General features: G+C 43.9%; 1 protein-coding gene across 1 annotated transcript; it reads left to right on the top strand.

Annotated features, from left to right (window-relative positions):
• The first annotated feature begins 1,028 nt into the window (after positions 1-1,028).
• Positions 1,029-22,421, top strand: ZNF541 (zinc finger protein 541). Its single transcript, XM_081334211.1, has 16 exons — positions 1,029-1,394; positions 3,983-4,226; positions 5,207-6,926; positions 7,054-7,112; positions 8,114-8,273; positions 10,361-10,519; positions 14,195-14,528; positions 15,029-15,092; positions 15,234-15,376; positions 15,900-16,003; positions 16,720-16,795; positions 17,112-17,200; positions 17,872-18,012; positions 19,978-20,159; positions 21,037-21,218; positions 22,218-22,421. Exons 1-15 carry the CDS (start codon positions 1,091-1,093, stop codon positions 21,194-21,196), a joined length of 3,939 nt encoding a protein of 1,312 aa, XP_081190337.1. The 5' UTR covers positions 1,029-1,090; the 3' UTR covers positions 21,197-21,218; positions 22,218-22,421.
• The last annotated feature ends 780 nt before the right edge of the window (positions 22,422-23,201 follow it).

The raw sequence follows: 23,201 nt of genomic DNA, 5'->3' as shown, positions 1-23,201 counted from the left end.
ATCACAATGCAAAAAAAAAGTTTATTTGCATTAACATTACCTGAAAATAATCAGTGCTATGACTATTATTTGTATGGGCAGCCATATAAATTACCCAAAGTTAAAAAAAACCTCTAAATTTCACATGCGATAAAGTTTTTCATTAATTATCCTGACTAATGAATTCCTCATTCCCCCTCCCCCACCCCCTTTGTTTACAATTACCCCATTCCAGTTTTTCTAGTGGTAAATGATTGTATAACAATAAAATGTGTGTTTTATAGATGATGCATTATATGAACAGGGTTTTTTTTTTAAAAGCTAGTATACAATATGCTTGGATATAGCTAAAGTGATCAGAACTTCAGATTAAATACTGGATGTACTTATGAGTGAATGTGAGTTAAAATTCCTTTTACTCTTTTTTATTTTAAGGACACTCCTTTTCCAGGATTTTCCCCAAAGGTATGTTATTGCCTAAAATACAGATACTGAAATGTTACTGCTTGTTTTCACTATTATATAAGACAAAAATAAGTCCTGATGATTTTAGCTTTATTGCTGGTGAATGGCACCTCTAAGCATATATTTAATTAAAGGATTTATAAAGGGAAGCTACTGACTCAGCAAATATGAATCTTCATGTGTAATTTTGCAATATATTCGCCCCTTTGCTAAATTAAGAGTACTGTTTTAGAGACAAAACAATCGCACACAGGCTTTAAAAAGCAATACTTTTAATATACTGCCTTTGCTAAACGTACCCAGAGTGTTGCACAAAGCAATAAAAGAAGAGTATCGTAATGAAAAATAAGATAGTATGCCAAAATGTATATAACTCTTCATAAAATCAACAAACATGTAAAGCTGCAACAAAAAGCTACAGTAAAAGGGACAAAGCTGTTTGACTTAAGAAGCAAAGAGTTCAAATACTTGCCCAGAAGTTTTAGGTTTTCCTTAGCAGAAACCGTTTTGAATAGCTCTGCTTAATAGAATTTCATTATCAATTACTGAAATCCTTAGACATTGCTGACTGAAGAGATAGCCCCATTACTTCTTTTTTTGTGTGTGTGCGTTTAGGAAATAACTTCAAATACAGAAGTGATCAAATATGGACCAGTATCATCTCAGTGATGACAGCTCATTCCATTCTGAAATTCAGCTCCCTGAATTTTCTGGGAATCAGGCTTTGGACTGTAGCGATACATTCAGCCATGATCTTTGTCCAGATATGAGAGACATGATTTATGCTGGACTGAACAATCTGGATGTGGATCCCAGCCTTTCAACTACAAATATAAACAGTGATTCATTGGAAGACAACCTGGACACCTTGTCTCTCTATTCAGTAAGAGACTGTGATTCTACTAAACTCCTTGATGATTGTGACACAGACCCACAACCGCTACTGCAGGGTGAGTAATCCATTGCATAGCTAACGTGGCCATATGTACAATCGACTTATTTCATTCTGTGGATTCAGGTCTTTTGCCTTATTCAACTTTATATTATTTCAGCTAAGGTAGCGTTCTTCAGCTGGATGTTTTCCAGAATGGTTGGGATTTCAACTGTCAAGAATTCTCAGCCAATATTAAAGAAATAGCTGTGCCAGGAGGCTGTTTGCTAATTCTATATTTTGTATATATAAGACTAATGGGAAAAAGGAGATGCTTGGCAACTGACTCATATTTATGACGATTGCAGTGTCCCGGGGTCATGCGACCCCCTTTTGCGACCTTCTGACAAGCAAAGTCAATGGGGAAGCCAGATTCACTTAACAACCGGGTTGCTAACTTAACAAGGGCAGCGATTCACTTAACAACTCTGGCATGAAAGGTCGTACAAAGGGGGCAAAGCTCCCTTGACAAATGTCTCACTTAACAACAGAAATTTGGGGCTCAATTTTGGTCACAAGTTGAGGACTACAAGGTAGTAATGGTAAAAGGAGAGGCAATTTTTGACAGTAACGGCACCAAATTTTTAAACTGCCTGCCTCAAAGTAGCTCTTGTGGTATTGTCATAACAGTCTTTTTGGCATCTGATGGAAGATTTTATTCTTGATATTTTAAAAACTTCCGAACGTTTTTTACATCTTGGTACTGTTTTATATTGCTGCTGTTTTTAATATGTCATTCCACCACATTGCTTTTAATACAGTGCTGTAGGTTTTATCTGGTTTTATTATGTGCGCTTTTGTCATTGATGACTCATTTGTATATTATGCTTCAGAAGTAACCTAAAAGTGTAATAAATGAATCATTGCCAGAATTTAGTTCTGCATGTACATATTAAGCCTTAGTCTGTGGTTTGGAAACTGCCGGGGCTAAGCAAAAAACTGAATCACAGTATGGCATAGCATGCTGTATGTTACATGAAACCATCCTATGAGGCCTAATGTGGATTCTTTGTTTTGGCTTAGCGTGTCGTATAAACACCATCTGTATAAAGTGTTAATCGTGGTTTAGTCTGTGGTCAAACAAACATTGTTTTGTACGTCTGACTGTCAAAATATCCTGGAACAAGCATAATTTCTCTTGCCATTTTTGCAGTACCTGATGTCTCAGAGGCTGCTGCTTCTCTGGCCCATGGGATACAAATAGTTGTATCTGAAATACTCTGGGGTCCTTTTGTGATGCCAGAAGCCTTTATATACATATATATATGGGATACAAATAGTTGTATCTGAAATACTCTGGGGTCCTTTTGTGATGCCAGAAGCCTTTATATACATACATATATATATATATATATATATATATATATATATATATATATATATATTTGGTTAATCTTTACCACACTCCTCCAAGGTAGGACAGCATCATATAGATCAGGGGTCTTCAAACTTGGCCCTTTTAAGACTTGTGGACTTCAACTCCCAGAATTCCTCAGCCAACCATGCTGGCTGAGGAATTCTGGGAGTTGAAGTCCACAAGTCATAAAAGGGCCAAGTTTGAAGACCCCTGATATAGATGCTACAGAGAAAATTGCTTGTGGGGCTCAAGCCCCAGCCTTTTTAGATTACGATAGTCCTCGAATTACAGTTTAGTGACCATTTGAAGTAATGGCACAGAAAAAAAAGACTTAACGACCCTTTTTCACACTTACAACCTTTGTAGTGTCTCCTTGTCATGTGATCAGAATTCAGGCACTTGGCAACTGGCATGTACTTACGACAGTTGCACTGTCCTGGGGTAACGTGACCCTTTCTGATCTTCCCAGCTAGATTTTGACATAAGCAGAGCCAATGGGGGGAAACTGCACTCACGTAACAACCTCGTGAGTCTCTTCACAATTGCAGCGATTTGCTTAACAGTGGCCAAAAAGGTCGTAAAAATGGGATGCAACTCCGTTGGCGACTGCCATTGCTTGGCAATGGGAATTTGGAGCTCAGTGGTGGTTGTAAGCCCAGGGCGACCTGACTTAGCGACTACAAGCAAGCCCAAAACTTCTGTTGCTAAGGGAAGCAATTGTTAAGCGAGTTTGCCCCAATTTGCGACCTTTCTTGCCACAGTCGTTAAGGGAATCGCTGCAAGTGTTAAGTTAGCAACCCGGTTGTGAAGTGAATCTGGCTTCCCCATTGACTTTGCTTGTCAGAAGGTCGCAAAAGGGGATCGCGTGACCCCAGTGGACACTGCAACTGTCGTAAATATGAGTCAGTCGCCAAGCTTCTGAATTTGGATCACATGACCCTGGGGGTTTTCCAATGGTCATCAGTATGAAAAATGGTCATAAGTCACTTTTTTCAGTGCTGTTGTAACGTCGAACTGTCACTGAATGGACTGTTGTAAGTCAGGGACTGCCTAAACCAGGGGTAGGCAACCTTGGCTCTTTTATGACTCGTGGACTTCAACTCCCAGAATTCCTGAGTCAGCATGGCTGGTTCAAGAATTCTGGGTACTGAAGTCCACGAGTCATAAAAGAGCCAGGGTTGCCTACCCCTGGCCTAAACGGACACCCGAGACCATGCCGATGAACTAAAAAGTTGCTTTTACTCATTTAGAATTGGGGCTTACTGCCCCTTCAGCACCGAAAGAAATGGAGCCTGGAGGCAGATCCAGTTCTGGCAGCGGGAAAAAAGGACGACCCCAGCAGAACGCGCTTCAAGCCACTTTCTTGGACTGCAGCCTCTGTGGGAAGGTTTTCAGTAGCACCAGCTCCCTCAGCAAACACTACGTGACCCATAGCCAGGAACGCAAGCACGTCTGTAAGATCTGCGGCAAAGCCTTTAAGAGACAGGACCACTTGTACGTATCTTTTTCACCCCAACGACTTTAAGTGCTATAGGAACAATAAGCATTACTGGCGAAATCCGCCGTGCAGGTGCTCACGAGGGGACCCTCCAGAGTCCCAGGCGATCTCGTTTTTTCCCCTGTCCTGGAAAAGACAAAACCTGCCACTTTTGGAGTCGCTCTGCTCAGTGGAGCTACTGTAGAACTTTCTAGCGTGCCAGGTTTTCACGCTAGCTTGATCTAGATTCTTGGGACCAAGGGGCAGCTGAAGAAAAGAAGAAAGGTTTTCTAATGCCGGGGGGGGGGGGGGCGGGGGGGGAGAAACATTAGTCCTCTAACTTTTGGGGGAGGGCAATTAATTTTCCCAAGGGGCCATTTGAGAAACTGAGACTCATGGAGGGCCGAACTAAGAGGGCTGTGAAGGTGTGGAAGTCTGCACCCAAGGACATATATTTAGGAAAAAATAGTAAGCATCTTCAAAAATAAAAGAAATCCACGCAGTCTGGACAGGGAGCGCCAAAGGGCCGGATATGGCCCAGGGACCATAAAATGCCCAGGTCTCCTCTAACTGGAGGCAGTTGAGTGATGGGTTCTGGCAACAGGGAACAAGCCATAAATAAGCATAATTGCTAGCAAATTGTTAATACTGCATTCCTTTGGAACGGGGTGGGTGGGTGGGAAACAATGGCCCTTTAATGACTTGTGATCTTCAGCTCCCAGAATTCCTGAGCCAGCATGGCTCAGCTTGGAAACCTCTCCCTTTCCCCTCAGCCTGGCTGGCTCAGGAATTCTGGGAGTTGAAGTCCACGAGTCCTAAAAGAGCCAAGGTTGCCTACCCCTGGGTAATGCTCCCTTCCTTTGCTTCATCCTTGGTCTCAGTGTACGATGATGGGAGCGATTTTAGTATTGGATAGCAACGAGGGTTAAGCCGCCTTTGCATGTTTCATGGTTTAATTTTTTTTTAAATTTTTTATTTTTAAAAAAAATCCCATCAGGAGTGGTCACATGCTGACTCACCAAAAAACAAAGCCCTTCGTTTGCATAGAACAAGGTTGCAATAAGAGCTACTCCGACCATCGGTCGCTGCGCCGGCATTATGAAATGCATCACGGCTTGCGGCTGTTGAAAGAGGAGGAAGCCTGCGAGAGCACGCCGCCTTCCCACGACTCGCTTCCTCAGATGGGACAGACCAGCTTGAGAGCCGCAGAAAGCTTGGCTGCTCATCCAGAATCGCCCGTGCCCAACAATTCCATCCTGCCCAACCGGGACTTGGTGAGATGCATTGTTAGTAGCCTGGTGGGACCAAAGCTTCCGTCCACGGCATCATCGTCTGTCGGACAGAATGAAACCGACCCCCGAGGACCCTTACCGCCTTGCACCTCGGTCTACGGCCAGATCTCGTGTGTTCCCACCAGCGCCACAGCAGTCAGAGAAACCCCCAGCGAGAAAGCAATGAAGGACATTTACCCTTGCCAAAAGAACGTGGCTTCTTCCAGCATGTACACTATCATCAACACTGGGAATTTATCGATACTGGGGACCTCAGAAAGCTGCACAAATTTCCCGGACCGGCCTCCCCATTCGGAACGCGAGCTCCTTTTAGAAACCAACCCTTTGGAGTATTGGTCCAACAGTGGCGTCCCTCGTTTCCCCTTATTCCGAGGCCAGAAGGTCCCCACCGCCACTCAGCAGCCAAGCGGCAGCATCCAGTGGGCCAGAAACGCTCCCCCAATTGGCCCCAAGACCAAAGGACATGGTCTTTACATGGCTCAGCTGTCTTCTGCTGGCCACGAGGTTTCTCAAGGGATGGTGGGGCCATCCCACGGGTTTGACTCCGCCAGACCCAGCTTCGAGTGTCCAGATGTTTTACCGTTCCACCCGGCCCCTATAAAGACCCCAGGGGAAGTTTCTGGAGAGACCAAGCTCAGATGCTTTGAAGAGACCTTTAGCCCAATGGCAAGACTTTCGGACGTCCCAAAGCATAGCCTCCTTCAGAAGGGCGAGGCCACGCCACTGTTCCGGCCTCTCTTCGTGAAACCCCAGGAATCCTCGCTGAGCCAGGATCAGGTGCATGTCCAGAGTCATCTTTTCCAGAGGATCACCAAATCTCAACACATTGTGTCCCACACCAAGGTGTTGGCTCCGTCGAAGCTGGCAGCTGCGGGGGTCGAACCGGGGGGAGCAAAATCGGTTCCCCACGGGTTTCAGCAGCAGAAAGATTTGGTTCGCCCGGTGGCGCAGCCGATGGGGAACGACGGGCCTCCTTTGACTCCGTTTCAAACAGACTTCTCTGATCTCGAAAAACTGCCTCTGCCGTCGTCCGCCGTCCCCTCTGGAACCACAAGCAGCACTTCTCACGCTAAGCACCCCCGGCCTTTGAAAAGATGTCTAGAGTGTAAAGAATGTTCCAGCCCAAATCAGTCAGCCTTGTATGAAAACACCCCGGGAAACCACACTTACGGGAAGCCGAGGCAGTTGGAAAAAGACTCTCCTTTACCAAGAAAGAAAGAGAAGACCAAGGCTTGCGCTAAAGAGTTGGGCAGCAAAGGACATTCTCGCAGCGGTAGACCCCGCCGGAAGGAAAAAACCAAGTTTGATATCACATCCGTGGCTTCTCCTAGTCAAGTCGCCATGGCTTCCTTTTCCTTGCCCAGTACCTCGTTTGACAGCGTGTCCAGAGCGAAGTCCAAGCTGACGATTTTCAACAGAATTCAGGCATGTTTTTTAAGGCTTTTTTTTTTAGAAATCAGAATAAGCTTCTAAATAATAGACCTCATTTGTAGATGAAAGGAAGCTATTGGTATATGTGTTTAATTTCTTTCTTTCTTTTGAAAAAAAACAGGGTGGAAATATCTACAGCTTTACGAATGCAGTCAAAGAGGAATGCTTTTCCCCTGGATGGTAAGCAGGGGTTTATTATGCTTTGATACTACCAAAAATATTAGTGTGCGTACGGGTGTGGGTGCATGTGTATACACACATATTCACACATGTACACACACACACACATCTATAGCTATATCTGTCATCTATCAACACATATACATATATCCACAGGCAGTAGTCACAACAGTGACAGCTCATATTTGTGTAAATTTTAGATTGCTTCCTTTAATTCTTTGTTAGCAATCTAAAATTGCATACATATATATATATATATGCATACATATATTCATACAGAGAGAGAGAGGGAGAAACGTAATTGCAAATATAGTTACAAAACAAATATCCTTCACCATAGTCGGATAAACAGTCGGAGATACAATCCTGCTTTTGTTCAGGTAATTTTTGGATGTGCTGTCCACGTTCCTTGATAATTACTTCTATCTGACAAAGGTGTCCAGAAAAATAAGCCAGAAGAGAGATAAAACCTGGCCCACTAATCATAATTCTTAATTTTAGTGTGTCAGAGACAGAATTTGGGAAAGCCCAGGCAGAAAGCTTATGCAAATATGAGGTTTCTGTTCCTCATGCTAATAAAACTGAGTTAGGTAAATAAGCTTCCAGCATTGAACAGATTATAATTCAGTACATATATGGGGAAGATACTCAGGAAGCAGACAGACAATCGGCGCTTCCAAAGATGGCATTTCAAAAGTGATTTATAAGAAGGCACACCAGGAAAAGGCTGTATCTGACTGGGCTGGCCCTCAGCAGCTTATTATCTTTTGGACAGTCCTTCTTTATATATGATGCCCCAGTGAGGTTCCTTCCCCGTTTAACAGTTCGGTAGCAAATGATCCGTGGAAGGACTCCCCCCCCCCCAGGCTGGCTTCAGAGGATCTCTGAAGTACAAGAACATAGTTAGGGTTGTAACATGGTTGGAGTATAAATCATAACATAGAAATTCAAGCTTTCTAATATACGTTTCTCACCTTACTTGCATCGATTGTTGCCAACAGTAGTAAGACTGAGGCAGATCTTGGAGACAGGAATGAGAAAGGGAACAGCTTTCGCTGTGCAACCTGCAATCAGCTGTTTTATACCGAAAGGGGCCTGAACAGTCATATGTGTTTCTATGGTGAGCAGTGGCAGTCTCCGTCAGGGAAGGAAAAGCAGCAGGTAAAAGGAAAAAAAAAACCACCGTGGTAAATGAATGTTTGTTACCGCTGATGCTGGAGTAGCACATAAAAAAGAGGAGGTTGTAGCGGAGAATGAATCTTAAATATTTTAGTCAGACTTAGTCTCGATTCTGCTCTCTGTGGGGTCCTTGCTGCTCTCTGAACTTGGTGGTTTTCCTGCAGACGTTTCGTGACCCAGCGAGGGAGTGTCATCAGTGCTAGAAAGTCATGGGGTTTGCAGGCTTTATAAACTCCACTCCCGTCTAGCACTGATGATGTTCCCTAGCTGGGTCATGAAACGTGGGTAAGAAAACCACCGCGCTCAAAGAGCACCAAGGACCCCACAGTCATTGACATCTCCTCCCCCCCCTCCCTTCTTCCTTCTTCCCCCCTCCTCCACTCCACAAACTTCACTCCCTACTAGCACTGGTAATGTTACCTAGTTGGGTAATGAAATGTCTTCAAGAAAACCACCAAGCTCAGAGAGCACCAAGGACCCCACAGTCTTCCTCCACTCCACAAACCCCCTTCTCTCCTAGTACTGATGATGTTCCCTAGCTGGGTCATGAGACATCTGCTAGAAAACCACCAAGGACCCCACAGTTCAACCTTGAGCTACAAATATTCTCTTTTATTGGTATTCTTCTCACTGCGTTCCTTGCCTTCCGTCACCAGATCTTACTGTTTCCAGAAGAAGTCTGCGTACTACTCTTCTTATTTCTGAGCAGAGCTACTTTTTGAAACTCAAACATTGCCAGGATGCATCCAGTGAGATAAAATGTCGTCTTTTGACATGCTAAGGACAAAATGCTCCTTTCATCCTTTTTCTAGACGGTTGCACTGTAGAACTCCCTTTGCTATCAAGCTTTTCCGTTCGTTTTTTTACCGGTAAAAGCTCCAGGCAGCTAATAATCCATGTAGAAAAAACAACCTACTGCATTAAAAAGGATGCTGAACATGCCAATGGGGACACGGAGCTATCTTAAATAAGATAATTCCACCTCGTGTGTGTCAAATGCTTTGAATGTTGAGAAATTGCTATATAAATGCTAATAATTATTAATCCAAAAATCCAATCTTTTGGCTATTTATTTGAACGTAGCCCGGCATGGTTATTACTTAGGGTTGGCTTCCAGGAAGGTATGATTAGAATTGAATATAATGAAATTTAACTGCCAGTTAAATGTATCTAGCATTACAGCTTTGAAAGGGGGAACGTGAACCATTTTGTTTTGTCCCCCCCCCCGTTTCATTTGGTAGTTCTTTCCAGGGTGGCCTGGCGGTCTCGTGGTGAAGACTCTCGCCTCCCACTCGGAAGGTTGAGAGTTCAATCCTAGTAATGGCAGATGTTTCTCTGTCAGGGCACAAAGAGAAAATACTTGCTGCAAACTGAACTCCACGTAGGCATCAGGAAGGGCATCCGGCTAGTAAACTCTCAGCCCCATTCGGTCACCCAAAACTCTACCCCAAATTAAGGAATTACCAGGTTGTAGAAAGAAAAACAACAAAAAAAAGTTATTTCTTTCCCCTGGCTTTTAAATCTTAAATATCTATTTCTAGATTAAGTCCTTTGGAAAGACCAATACAGAATCGGGGACAAAATTACAGGTAGCCCTCAACATACCATCCGTCGTTTAGCGACCGTTCAAGGTTCCCTCAAAAGGGACTTCCAACCAAATTACAACACCCGCTCACCCCAGTTACCCGACTGTGTTTCAGGCACTAGGCGACCTCCCCACATTGATGACCCTTTGCAGAGTCCCACGGTCACCTGTCCACAGTTTATGACATTTTTGTTGAAAACCGGCATTTACTTCTGATTTTGGGGCAAAAATGCCCCATAACAAACAATGAGTCGCTTAATGACCATGGCGACTCACTTAACGACCACCGCCATGAGGTCATAAAACGACCAGTCATGTGATGACCCGCTTTACGACTGTCACAGCTTATGACCGTGATGGGCAGGCTCCGTTACAGTCGTAAGTTGAGGACCACCCGCAGTTTGAAAGAATTAACCAGCGTTTGTATTACCACTTGCAGTCTTGTTGCTAGAATATGTTATTTCTTTTTTCTGTTTCCCTTAAGGCCTACGAGGCAGAGCAGTTCCAGGCTCAGAAGTGGCCCTTCCTGGCAGCCGCAGACCGAGCTGTCGCTCCCGAAATGAAAAAGTCTTCGGAAGAGGGAGCAGAAGCCCCTATAGTCATGCCTGTCTCAGTGCCCATCATGGCTGCCAGCCAACAGGAAGTGGGTAGTGGTTTGTATTTTATTAATTTTAAATTGCAAAGGTAAATGAATTGTTTTAATTTCTGGTTAATGCGGCAGTTCGTGGAACTTTACATGTCGTGCAGCAGTACGTGTAAAGTTCCTCCCTGTGCAGAATTGGCCTTTTTGAAGAATTAGAAATTTATGATTTTATTGTATTGTTTAGTCTATAAAATGAGTTGTGAATTATGGGCTCTTTTTATGAGCATTGTTTTTCCATACCTTATAGCTGATTGCATGGTGTACAGGAATAGAGTAGAGAGTAGAGTAGAGTAGAGTAGAGTAGAGTAGAGTAGAGTAGAGTAGAGTAGAATAGAATAGAATAGAATAGAATAGAATAGAATAGAATAGAATAGAATAGAATAGAATAGAATAGAATAGAATAGAATTCAATTCTTTATTGGCCAAGGGTGATTGGACACACAAGGAATTTATCTCCGATGCAGAAGCTCTCAGTGTCCATACAAGCAACAAGCTGTAAATCATGATTATAATCATAAAACTCATTCATCATAGATCATAAGATACAACACTCAGTGATATAGGGTACTAAATAAGCAATCAACATAAATCATACTAGGATGCTAAATAAAACAATATAAATCGTAAGATACAAGCAACAAAGACTTAAACCTTCCCAATGTGCGGGAATTGTTAGAAATATTTGGGCTTTGCTGTGTCTTCAGGGACATAAACATATCTGCAGTAGAGTTCCAGACTTAAACTAGGCCAGTAGCTTTATTGCTTTGTAACTTGGGTAGTTCTCAACTTATGATTGATAATTTAGCAACCTTTCAAAGTTACAACAGAGATACTTAAGACCCATTTTCAGTGACAGCCACTGCAGTGTTCCTCCTGCTGTTCATATTATGAAGGCAGGACAAGAAACAACGGATGGAAACTAATCAAGGAGAGAAGCAACCTAGAACTGAGGAGGTATTTCCTAACAGTGAGAACAATTAACCAGCGGAATGGCTGGCCTTCAGAAGTTGTAGGTGATCCAATTCTGGAGGCTTTTAAGAAAAGATTGGACAGCCATTTGTCTGAAAGGGTCTAGGGCAGACATGTCAAACTTGTGACATCATGTGACGTCGCACAATGTATCGGAGCTTTTTCGCCATTGCTGGCAATGGGGTGGGCGTGGCTTCCGGATGACGCATCCGGCCCACAGGCCAGGAGTTTGACACCCCTGGGTCTCCTGCTTGAGCAGAGGCTGGAATAGAAGACCTCCAAGGTCCCTTCCAATTCGGTCATTCTGTGATTCTCAGTGGTTTACAATGTCAACATTATTTGCATATTTCCCCCAACAATCTGGGTCCTCATTTTTCCAACCTTGGAAGGATGAAAGGCTGAGTCGATCTTGAACTTTGTTAGGATCGAACTTCCAGGCTGAGTTTGCCTGCAATACTTCAGTTAACCACTGCGCCACCAGGACAAGATAATGTATGAAGCTCAGAGAGTGCTGCAAAGCACTATGGGGTGGTATAGAAGTCTAAACGGTAAAATACTATTGCTGTCTTGTGAGGGATATATATGGCTGTAAGGTTGGCTGTGCCCATGCTGTAGATGGAGCTTGCCTGGGAAACGACTGAGACACATTGATTTGCCTCAAGCTAGCTAATCTATGACCCGGTTGTGATGCAGCTCACCAGCATCCTGATTTGAGCTCAGCCATGTTTATTTCCCAAGTCAAACCCTAAAGGAAGCAGGCCACACGTAGGCCACCGCTTCTTCTTTCGCTTGGACTGAGCCGTTCTCCCAGCCTCCTGGTTCAGCTTCTTCAGTCCCTACACAGGGATTTATTTCTCAGTGTCTCTTCTGTTCCTCCTAAAGGAAAAATTCTCCACAGATAATGGTAGGACTTTGCTGCTGAGTAAAACAACAGTGGGGGACTAGAAACCTCCATTTTATAGTGGTTTAATAGGTAAAACTACAAAATTGTGCTCTCTAGACTAGGCAGCACTAGGTCTTACTAATGCTAAGTGAAAGAGTGAAGTCCTAAGTCAGCAGCGATGGGGAACTATGGTCCCTTTATGACTTGTGGACTTCAATACCCAGAATTCCTGAGCCAGCCATGCTGGGAGTTGAAGTCCACATGTCATAAAGGGGCCGTAGTTCCCCCACCCCGTGCCCTAAGTCAACATTTATAGAAAGAAATGCTCTAGCTGGAAGAACAGCATAGTGATGTCATAATCCCGTCACCAACGGAGTTGGCATTTTCAGTTTCCCTTCAGGATTGCAGTTTCTAACCTTCTTTAAAGTACTTTTTTTTTTAAAAAAATGAAAACTAGACTGTAGCAGTAATTCTTTTTTATTTGGCGATTGATTCTCTCCCCCCCCCACAATTATTCACTGTTGACATTGTGAAATCCTTTGGGGCAGGCAGTACAGATAAAGGATTTTCTGAATAGCTCTGACAGGCTACAATTCCTAGGATTCTCCGGGGGAGATAGCATTTAATATGGTATCAAACTTGATATATTTGCTGCTGTGGCTAGATCTTGGTGGCGATTTGTCTCGGCGGGCGAATGTCAATAAAATATTTGGTTCTCGGGATTGTGTGATGGTTTGGGTATGGGTATGTGTAGGTTTGAGAAAGAAACATAATTTGCCACTTTGGTCTAAGGATTAAGGCACTGGGGTAGAAAACAGGAAACTGTGAGTTCTAGTCCTGCCTCAGCCCTGAGAGCCAGTTGGGTGAGTTTGGGAGACTCACAAGGCAACAGTGAGTTCTAGTCCTGCCTTAGGCATGAAAGCCAGCTGGGTGATTCTGGGCCAATCACCAGGAGACGGTGAGTTCTAGTCCTGCCTCAGCCCTGAAAGCCAGTTGGGTGAGTTTGGGTGACTCACAAGGCGACAGTGAGTTCTAGTCCTGCCTTAGGCATGAAAGCCAGCTGGGTGACTCAACCCAACCCACCTGACAGGGTTGTTGTAGGGAAAATAGGAGGAGGACAGGGTGTTGGATATATTGGATGTAAAAAATAAGGTGGGATACAATTAAATAAAACAAATTTTAAGACACATCACAAAAGTTGAAGCGGCCTTATTTTCTGTTATTCAGGAGAGCAGCGTTAGAACCAGCGTAAAACACGTAAGGGAAATGATTTTGACTAATCATTGGAGAAACTTCTTAGAGCGGCGTGGTGGCCTCAGTGTGGAGCTCCCACCTCCCAACCAGGAGGCTAAGCGTTCAGTCCTAGGTAGCGGCAGATATTTCTCTCTCTGGGCGCAAAGAGAAAATCCTTGCTGCGAACTCCGCGTAGGCGTCAGGAAGGGCATCCAGCCAGTAAACGTTCAGCTCCATTCAGTCGCCCTGACTCCACCCCGATGCGAGGGATCATTAGAGGGTCGTTGAAAAGGAAAAATAGGAGAAACTCCTTAAGTCAAAGCTACTGGATAGAGTAAGAGACAACCTGGGTATACTTGATTCTAGAGAAACCAAAGCCAAGGCTGGACTGGATCCTATAATTGCGGGATCCCTGCCGTGTAGCACTCCTACTTATAAAACGCCGTGATTCCAGTAGTCCTTAATAGCTTGACTAGTTGGGGCAAAGGTGCAGTGCTCATTTTAAGGACGCACCACCGTGCAGGCCGCCTTGATTTTCCTTCTTCCAGTTAATCCATCTAAGCTCCTGGGCTCCGTTTCTCTTGGGTCAGGTTAACGAGAAGGAGAGCCAGGATGATAAAGATCTTCAGGAAGGCATGCCCCCCAAGAAGAAAAAGAAGCGGGCTCATCCCAAATCCCTGCTCATCCCATCTCCTTCACCTGCTGGGAGCGAGAGTCAGCCTGGTCCCGGAGGATGCTACCAGAGTCACCTTCGCTCACCTGTCTTCCTCATGGACCATTTTCTTCAAGGCTTAATGCAGTTCTCTCCGTACACGCCACCCCCAATGCTCAGCCCCATTCGGGAGGGCTCCGGGCTGTACTTCAACACTCTCTGCTTTGCTTCTACAAATCCTACTCCTGCGTCGATGTACACCTCTGTTTTAGGTAACTACCCAGCCCTCATCCTCTTGACACCTTTGCGTAAAACTGCCCAATAAATGCACTATTTGTATTGCCCTCCTCTCTCTCTCTCTCTCTCTCTCTCTCTTTTTTTTTCTTTCTTTCTTTTTCTTCTTTCTTTCTTTCTCCCCCACAAAAAAAGTATAGTTCTGTCTATCTCTGTAAACTTTATTTATCATAGCTATTGATAAGAGTTACCCTGTGGTAAGGTGGGCAGCCAATAAAGTTTATAAATATTGAAAATGGTCTATCCTCACTGAACACCTGCATTTTTATCTCTCTCTCTTTTTTTGCCCTTTGGGTTTTTTGTTTTTTTTTAAATAATAATTAAAAAAAAGTTTTGTGATTGAACCTGTAAACGAGCAGTGAGAAATAGAAGAAAGCGTACAGATCCCATCCTTCGTCCTGCTGCCGAGGTTGCAGATGAAAAAAAAAAAGATTCATAAAGGTTGATTTTGTTTTTAACTTGTGCTTGTATTTTTTAGATGGAATGGATGGAGCCCTTTTATACTCCCTTGTGAAAGATACTACCAAAATTAACATAGAACCGTAAGTGGAATGACGGCAGTCTTAATCAATGGACACAACAACATCTTATGTTCTCTCCTATTTATTGATCTGTAGCAAGCACGATATTTAGACTGCCGTGACTATCCTTCCAGGTTTTGCATCTCTTTTCTGTCATTTCAGGCACATTAACATTGGGAGCCGGTTCCAGGCGGAGATCCCTGATCTCCAAGACAGATCAGATCTAGAGGACTATGAGCACCCAGCCTCGCTAGTCTGGAAGCCCTGGGGCGATATTGTCAGCAACACGGAAACCCAGGAAAGAGGTGACATTTTTTCCTCTTTTTGAGGCTCTTCCCACTCCACGTGCAGACTCTTATTTTGCTTCTACAGGTAGTCCTCAACTTACAACCCCAATGGAGCCCCAATTTTCTGTTGCCAAGTGAAAAATTTGTTAAGTGAGTTTCGCCCCATTTTACAGCTTGGCACAATTGTGAAGTGAATCACTACAATTGTTAAAGTTAGTAACATGGTGGTTAAGTGAATCTGGCTTCTGCTTGTCCAAAGGTCGCAAAAGGGGATTGCGTGACTCCAGGACATAAATATGAGTCAGATGCCAAGCGTCTGAATTTGGATCACCTGACCCTGGGAATGCTGCCACAGTCGTAAGTGTGAAAAACGGCCATAATGTCACTGTTTTCAGGGGCTGTTATAACTTTGAACCATCACCAAATGAAAGTGCTGTAAGTTGAGGACGATCTGCACGCTATTGTGATTGCGATTCCTGCCGAGCAGAACTTGACGTCTCCTTAAAACAAATTATCCTTCTAAAAACAAATTCCTTTGCAGTGGCAGACCTGCTAAAGCTGGCCTGTTCCAGTGCGATGCCAGGCGGAGGGACCAACTTAGAACTAGCCATACATTGTCTGCATGAAGTCCAAGGAAACATTTTGGTAAGATGGCTGGAATCGTGGCCTTTTTTTTCCACATGTGAAGAAACCTATTTCCTCTTTCAAATTAACGATTCTAGGGAGTAAGGCGGCTGCTTGCGGAGAGCAGTTAGGAGTGGTTGGTTGGGGGCACACCTTGCAGGAAACCTGGTTTGTGAAACAGGCCGTCTTAGCCAGCTGCATTCAGAATACTGCACCATATTATGCTATATTAAACGCAGTGGTTGATGTCATGTGTAATAACCCAAAAGCAAATGAACCTTATTAAAGCTTAGCATAGTGCATACACCCATATCATCTAAACAAGGGTGGGGAACCTTGGCTCTTTTAGGACTCGTGGACTTCAACTCCCAGAATTCCTGAGCCAGCCATGCTGAGGGGAAAGGGAGGTTTCCAAGCTGAGCCATGCCGGCTCAGGAATTCTGGGAGTTGAAGTCCATGAGTCATGAGGGGGCCATAGTTCCCCATGCTGGCTCAGGAATTCTGGGAGTTGAAGTCCATGAGTCATGAGGGGGCCATAGTTCCCCATGCTGGCTCAGGAATTCTGGGAGTTGAAGTCCACTAGTCATGAGGGGGCCATAGTTCCCCCATGCTGGCTCAGGGATTCGGGAAGTCCACGAGTCATAAAAGAGCCCAAGTTCCCCACCCCTGATCTAAGATTTCCCCGACTGTTTCTATTCAACAAGAGTTAATGGGAGTCTTCTCTAAAACAATTCTAGGAAGCGCTGGAGAGGATGCTACTCCAAGGGCCACAGAAGCCTCCTGGCCATCCTCTTGCTAACTACCATTACTCAGGTAAGAGACGATGAGGACCTCATTTGGGTCAGGATATAGCCATGGTGTTAAGATATTTAAATTGAGGACCTGGAGCGGTGAGGTTGTGCAGTGTGCCAGAACACACAGTTGTGGTTGATTGGGCTGCTGTGGATGTGGAGAGGGAATTCCCCTCCCTCTGCCCTGTGTGCTTAGTGATTTACCTCACGAGGACGCTCCTGTTTGCCTGACTAAAATAAGGCAAAGGGAGGCAATAAAAGAGGTTCATTTCACAGGAGCGCTGGGAGGTTAAACGGATTGCCTATTTTGCCTAATTTGTGTCTTCTTGGAATTCCAGGTTCACATCTGTGGACTCCTGCTGAGAAGCAGTTGTTCAAAAAAGCCTTTGCCTTGCACAAGAAGGACTTCTACCTCATTCAGAAGAAGGTAGCCTTCCCAGAAAGGGCTGCTTTCATTTCCTCTTTCAAAAAGCCCGTCCTTTGTTTTGAATATTCCAGCTTTTCCCCCCTTCCCTTGACAGTCCCATTCGTTGTTCCCGAGGGTGCACAGCTCAGGGCTCATTTACATTGGAGTCGTTGAGGTTGTTTTTCTCGCAAGTAGACCTCGACTTGAGAAATGTTCGCTCAGTGAACATTCAGAGTTGTAACGGCACTGAAAAAGAAAAGTGACTTAGGACCTCCCCACGGCCACGTGATCAAAATTCGGAGGCTTGGCAACTGGCTCGTACTTACGACGGTTGCTGAGTCCCAGGGGTCACGCGATCCCCTTTTGCGACCTTCGGACAACCAAAGTCAAGGGCGAAGCCAGATTCTCTTAACAACCGGGTGACTAACTTAACAACTGCCACGATTCACTTAACAACCGTGGCAAGGAAGGTCGCAAAACGGGGCAAAATTGCTCAGTTCTGGTTGTAAGTTGAGGACTGTCTGTGACCTGAATCACAATCTGATCTCAGAACTTTCCTTGAAGACAGAAGGTGTGCTGAGAAAGACAGCAGTTAGATCTTGTTTGGTTTAGCCGTTTCAAATGGTTCCTTCTATTTTGCCCGTATTGAAATTATTTCTTCTTTCCTCCTCCTCCTCCTCCTCCTCCAATAGATACAGACTAAGACCGTTTCTCAGTGTGTCGAATACTATTATAGTTGGAAAAAAATATTAAAATTTGACTGCAGCCGAGCGCAAGTGGGAGAAAAGAGACCCAGGACTGAGCAGGATGAGCTAGAATTGGATGAAGAAAAGGTAGAACGAGCTTGAAAAGTTGGTTGGGGACGACAGCTGAGATTTTAAAAAAGCTACATTTCCCCCCCCTCTTCCCCCCTCCCCCCTTTATGCTATACCCGCTGCTTACTTTAGAAGAGACAAGCCAGTTTTCAGGGTCACACAAGATCAGATTTCCCCCGGTCTGTTTCTCTTTCCCTTTCGGAATAAATATTTGTCTGTAAAAAAATCGTGGTATTTTTCCGTATTTGTATTTTGCAATCTAGAAAGTGGTTCTTTCCGCCCCCATTGCAGCTGGTTGACTTTCAGGTTAAAGTTGTGGCAGCTCCTTTCTGGCTCTGTGGGCTGCACATAACTTTTAAGCACACTGACCACCTCCTAAATTAGAAGTGACTGTACTGTACCCATTTGAAGACTGCAGTTTTCCAAAATGGTTGGCCAATTGATTTTTTCTTTTTATCCTTAAAATAAAAATGGAGGCTTTCGAGGAAGCCGAACCCTGTCCTAGAGCCCTGTTCCAAACATAAGCAAAATTTCAAGGCAAATATACGTGTCCCAGGATAATAATATTGCAGGAGACAATCTGGATCACTCAACGGGACCAGAGGTTTCGTCTCCCGAATATTTGGACTCGTGCTGGGGCCCATCCTCGGAGAACTTCTCTCTAGCAGAGTGTGGGCTTTGGGCTATTAAATACCCCACACCCCACACAAGAGCACAAAGCACAATCCGACCCAGACTGGATCCTGTAATAAACAAAACTGTGAAATGCAAAATCCATCTGGTTATTTTTTAAGAATGCCATTACCTGATTTATTGATTGGTTGATGTACAAATTATTCTGATATTGGTGCACCTGTGTGGCAGATAAGCACAGGATTTGATGATTGTATTCTTCAGCATTTTTTCCTGTGATTGACAGGAAACAAACTTTGTGTTCTTTGCACCTGTTAACCGCCGTGAATAAAAACAGGACAGTAGCAGGTCGCAATGGACCAAATAATCCATTCACACAGTCTGCTGTTTCTTTTACTAAGTACTAAGCCAGTCGTGTGATTCACCTTAATCTCTGCTTTGCTTCGGACACTACGTTCACGTCTGCAGAGATTGATAGATGCATTGCATTAATGTTTTCATTGCACGGGTCCTATATTGTGTTGTTGGGTCCTATGTTGTGCTTTTGGCATGCTTCTTGTGTGAAAGTGCTTTCAGAACACTTCGTTCGCCAAAACATAGCGGGGTGAAAAGGAAGTACATTTTCCCAAAGAGACTTACTTAGGACCCTCTTCTCAAATTGATTTGTCTTAAGATCAGTCTTTCACTATGGCTTTGATGTAATTGTTTCAGTTTTGCTTGGGTCATGTTGTGGTCCTCTCCCTTACAGGTAGTTCTCGACTTATCACCGGTTGCTTAGCGACCGTTCAGTTATGACGGACACCCCCCCCCAAAAAATGGTACTTAAAACCCAGATTAGAAGTTCCAACAGCCTGGGAGGGCGCCCCCCCCCCCCAGTCACATGATTGTATTTTGGGTGTTCGGCATCATCTCAGTCATGTGGCTGAGATGTATGACTTTTTTTTGCCAGAAACCAACATTAACTTTTGGTTTCTGGCAAAAAAACAGACATTATGGACAATGGGGTTCATCTAACAACCAGGGTATTCTGCAGGTTCACTTAACCACTACCGCCAAAAAGTCACAAAGTCGGGTCAGTCCCATGATGGCCCCTTTAACAACCAGCACAACTTTAATGACCATAATTCCAGGCTCCATTAAGGTCATAAGTTAACGATGGCCAGAACGGTCTTCCTTTCTGGTTTTCACATGGCTTTTTAGGGTTACTGTATTGATCTGTTGAATAATAGCTTGGGGCGATGGTGCTTTTAATTGGCTCTGTCTGAACATTTCTCAAGTAACGTTTTATCATTGGAAAGCAAATGAACTGCGAGTAATTAAAGCAACCCACGGATATTCCATGACTTGCAGATTGCATGCAGCCCCAAGAAAAGGCACTGCCACCTGCCTGAACAGGAGAATAAGCTGAAATCAAGGACTTACAAAAAAGCAGCGCCTGGAGCCTTCAGTCCAACCAGCAGCCAGAAGGATGTTCTAGATGCACCCAGAAGCGCAGGCAGTCAGGGCGTCTTCCCCTGTAAAGAGTGTGCCAGGTAGTACTGCAGTGTGTTCCACCTTTTGATGTCTTGCGATCTTGTTTGGTTATAACGCTTATTCTCCAAAAACGCTCCCCACTTCCCTGTCTGTCATGTTACGGTCATTTGCTGTGGCATCTCAGAACGCTTTGCCTTCATCTGATGACCATTGGTCCATGAGCATCAGAAAAAAGCTGGAGCCAAGAGAGAACCTGTTTTATTTTTATTTTCACTTTTATTTTTATTTTTTATTTTATTTTATTTTATTATTTTTTATTTTATTTTATTATTTTATTTTATTTTAGTTTTATTTTCTCCCGCCTTTGTCAATGACTCTGGTCAGCTTATAATTCAAAAAAACACATTTTACATTTGAAATACTAATTTTTTTTAAAAAAAAACAATAAAGAAAAAAAATATCCAAAAAGGGCAGCCAAGATACTTGGCCAGTTAACAATACAGCGAGCGCTCCAGACTCGAAAATACAGACAGGTTTTTAAGGACCTTAAAAAAACGTTAACGGGGTTGGAGCCACTCAAATTTCCGAAGGGAGGGATGTTCCATAGAGCAGGGGCCACTGCAGAAGAGGCCCCGCTTCTAGTCTCTGCCAGCCAACATTCTTTGGCTGACGGGATCTGCAACCTGCCTGTTCTGCTCGATCTAGTTGGGTGGGTAGAGGGGTCTTGGGGGGGAAAAAGCGATCCCTTTGGTACCCCAGTCCCAAGCCATGTAGGGCTTTAAAGATAGCCGCCAGCACCTTGAACTGCACCCAGAAACACACCAGTCAGCAATGCAGCTCACGCAGAAGCGGTGTCACCCATGCCTTGTATCTGGCAATTGTCTGTCTGTCTGTGTGAGAGAGAACTGAAGACTGGTGTCTCTGGTTTACCTCTAGAGTGTTCGACAAGATAAAAAGTCGGAACGCTCACATGAAACGCCACCGCCTTCAGGAGCAAATGGAACCCATGATAAAGATTAAGTGGCCCATAAAGCACTTGAAAAATGAACCGAAGAAGGAGGAGAAAACCTTGAGCATGGATTTCCTCCAGTGGTAAACTGGGAAGGAGCAATTTCAGGGTAAGGATGCTGTTAAAACTTACCGGATGCCAGGAAAAAGGAAAAACAAAAAAAATCAGGTTTCTGGTAAAAATTATGTTTAATGCTGCCAATAGATTCCTAGCTTTGGCATCCCTGGGTCTGAGTTAGCAATGGAGAGGCCAGCTTACATCGGAAAAATATCATCCATCTCTCGCTACAGTGTAGAAGGCCGGGAGTTGACATCCTGGGTGACGCTGCGGTGCCCTTAAGGAAAGAACCCCTCCTTCACTACAACAAGTAGCTAAATTCATTGTATAATTTGACACGATCATGTCCTCAGCTTCCGTGTTAACTCTAGGAAGAGCTGACAAGGTAGAAGGCAGGGAATTCACTGCGACACCATGCACAGTGAGAGTCGTAAAATTTACAAGAAATAAGGGAAAAGTTAAGATGGTAGAAGTACTGTTGAGGCCAGCAGTTTGTTGCATACCTTTTAACACCCTAGTGTCTCTGTTCCAAGAAATGTTAACCATCTTTGTTGCAATAGAAACCAGAGAAATAATACAGCATCACACAGATCAACTTATTCTGATGTCAGCTTTAGCCATTTACATTAAGTATTTTGGGGCGCTTCTGTGCCAGTATTTCTTAAAAAGCTCGATATTATATCACACCGGACAACTCGTATTCCATCATACGTGCCTTAACAAATTAAGACTGCTTTCAATTTTAGATAACAAAGACTTGGAAGTATGTTTATTAAGTGTGTGCAAGATCTCCTGATCAGGCTGTTTCAAGGAGGGTTTCTGGAACATAACCCTCCCAACTAGATGGGTGTTATGGTGTTCAGTACAGAACAGGCTGATTCAGAGGATTTAACTTCCAGATTTGAAGGTGTAACCTTAACGGGTAATTTAACAGTTGATTTAACTTACAAATCACATTCTCTGCCTATCATATTTAGTTGTATGTCTTGTTCAATTGAAATGTTATGATATACTAATTCTCTTTCTCTCTCTCTCCTTCATCTCTCCCCAGCTGTGTCTTGTAGAGTTCTGTTAATACTAATTTTTTTTGGAGGAGGATAAAGTAGACCAATCAGTGAGAATTGCCATTGTATTTCGTATCTTTTTCTGTGACTGATATTGTACAACCGCATTTTGATTCACTCTATAGTACCAAAGTGATCTGTGTTCTTGTTTATTTTGTATGCGTTGGTTATTAAATTGGGTTTTGCAACCAAAACTGCAAGAGCTTTCTGGAATTTATTCTTTGGCTCGCTCTGGTCCATATGGTAGCGCTGAAATTCAAAAGGAACGGGGACTTTGTTGTTGTGTGTTTTGATAAGAACCCGGCAGCCCTTCCAAGTAGACCAGATCAGGAGACAAGATTCCATAGGAATGCAGAAAATTATTGAAGAAGTGTCAGGTGTAAACAACCAGAGTCACATGTGAACAGCCGAAGTCCCTAACTTTATTGCCTACCACCTACGTTACAAGAATCTCCCTAGACTGCTTGGCATCCCCTAGGAACAACCAGGTAAGGCTTGATAGATTTTGGGAGGAGGTCAAGCCTATGCCACTTGTGGCTATGCAAGGACTCCAAGCTAGGCCCTTCTTTGACTCCTCCTTCCAGCCTGGCTGGCAGTTTCCCAGCAGGCAGTAACAACATTTTGCACATCTTCCCATGTTTTACCTTCCCTCCTTTTTACATTCCATCGAATCAGAGAGGAGTCTCTGTTCCCTTTAAGAAGTGGCTCTGTCTGTTTACCAAATGGTTTCTGCGGCTTTGCTTCGAGGCTATTTCCCCGGCTCTTTTAATGCCTCAAAAGGCATTATTACAGGTGGCTCTGGACTTACAACATTCGTTTAATGACCATTCAAAGTTACTGGACTGACGACTAGTTTTCACACTTCAGGACTCTTGCAGCGTCCTCATCGTCACAAGTCACACAATCAAAAATTTTGGCACTGGGCAACAGGCAGGTAATTACGACAGTTGCACTGTCACCATTTGTAACCT

Source organism: Vipera berus (genome assembly GCF_964194415.1).
Source record: "Vipera berus genome assembly, chromosome: 9".
NCBI classification, from domain to species: domain Eukaryota; kingdom Metazoa; phylum Chordata; class Lepidosauria; order Squamata; family Viperidae; genus Vipera; species Vipera berus.
This window is presented reverse-complemented; position numbering and strand designations above follow the sequence as displayed.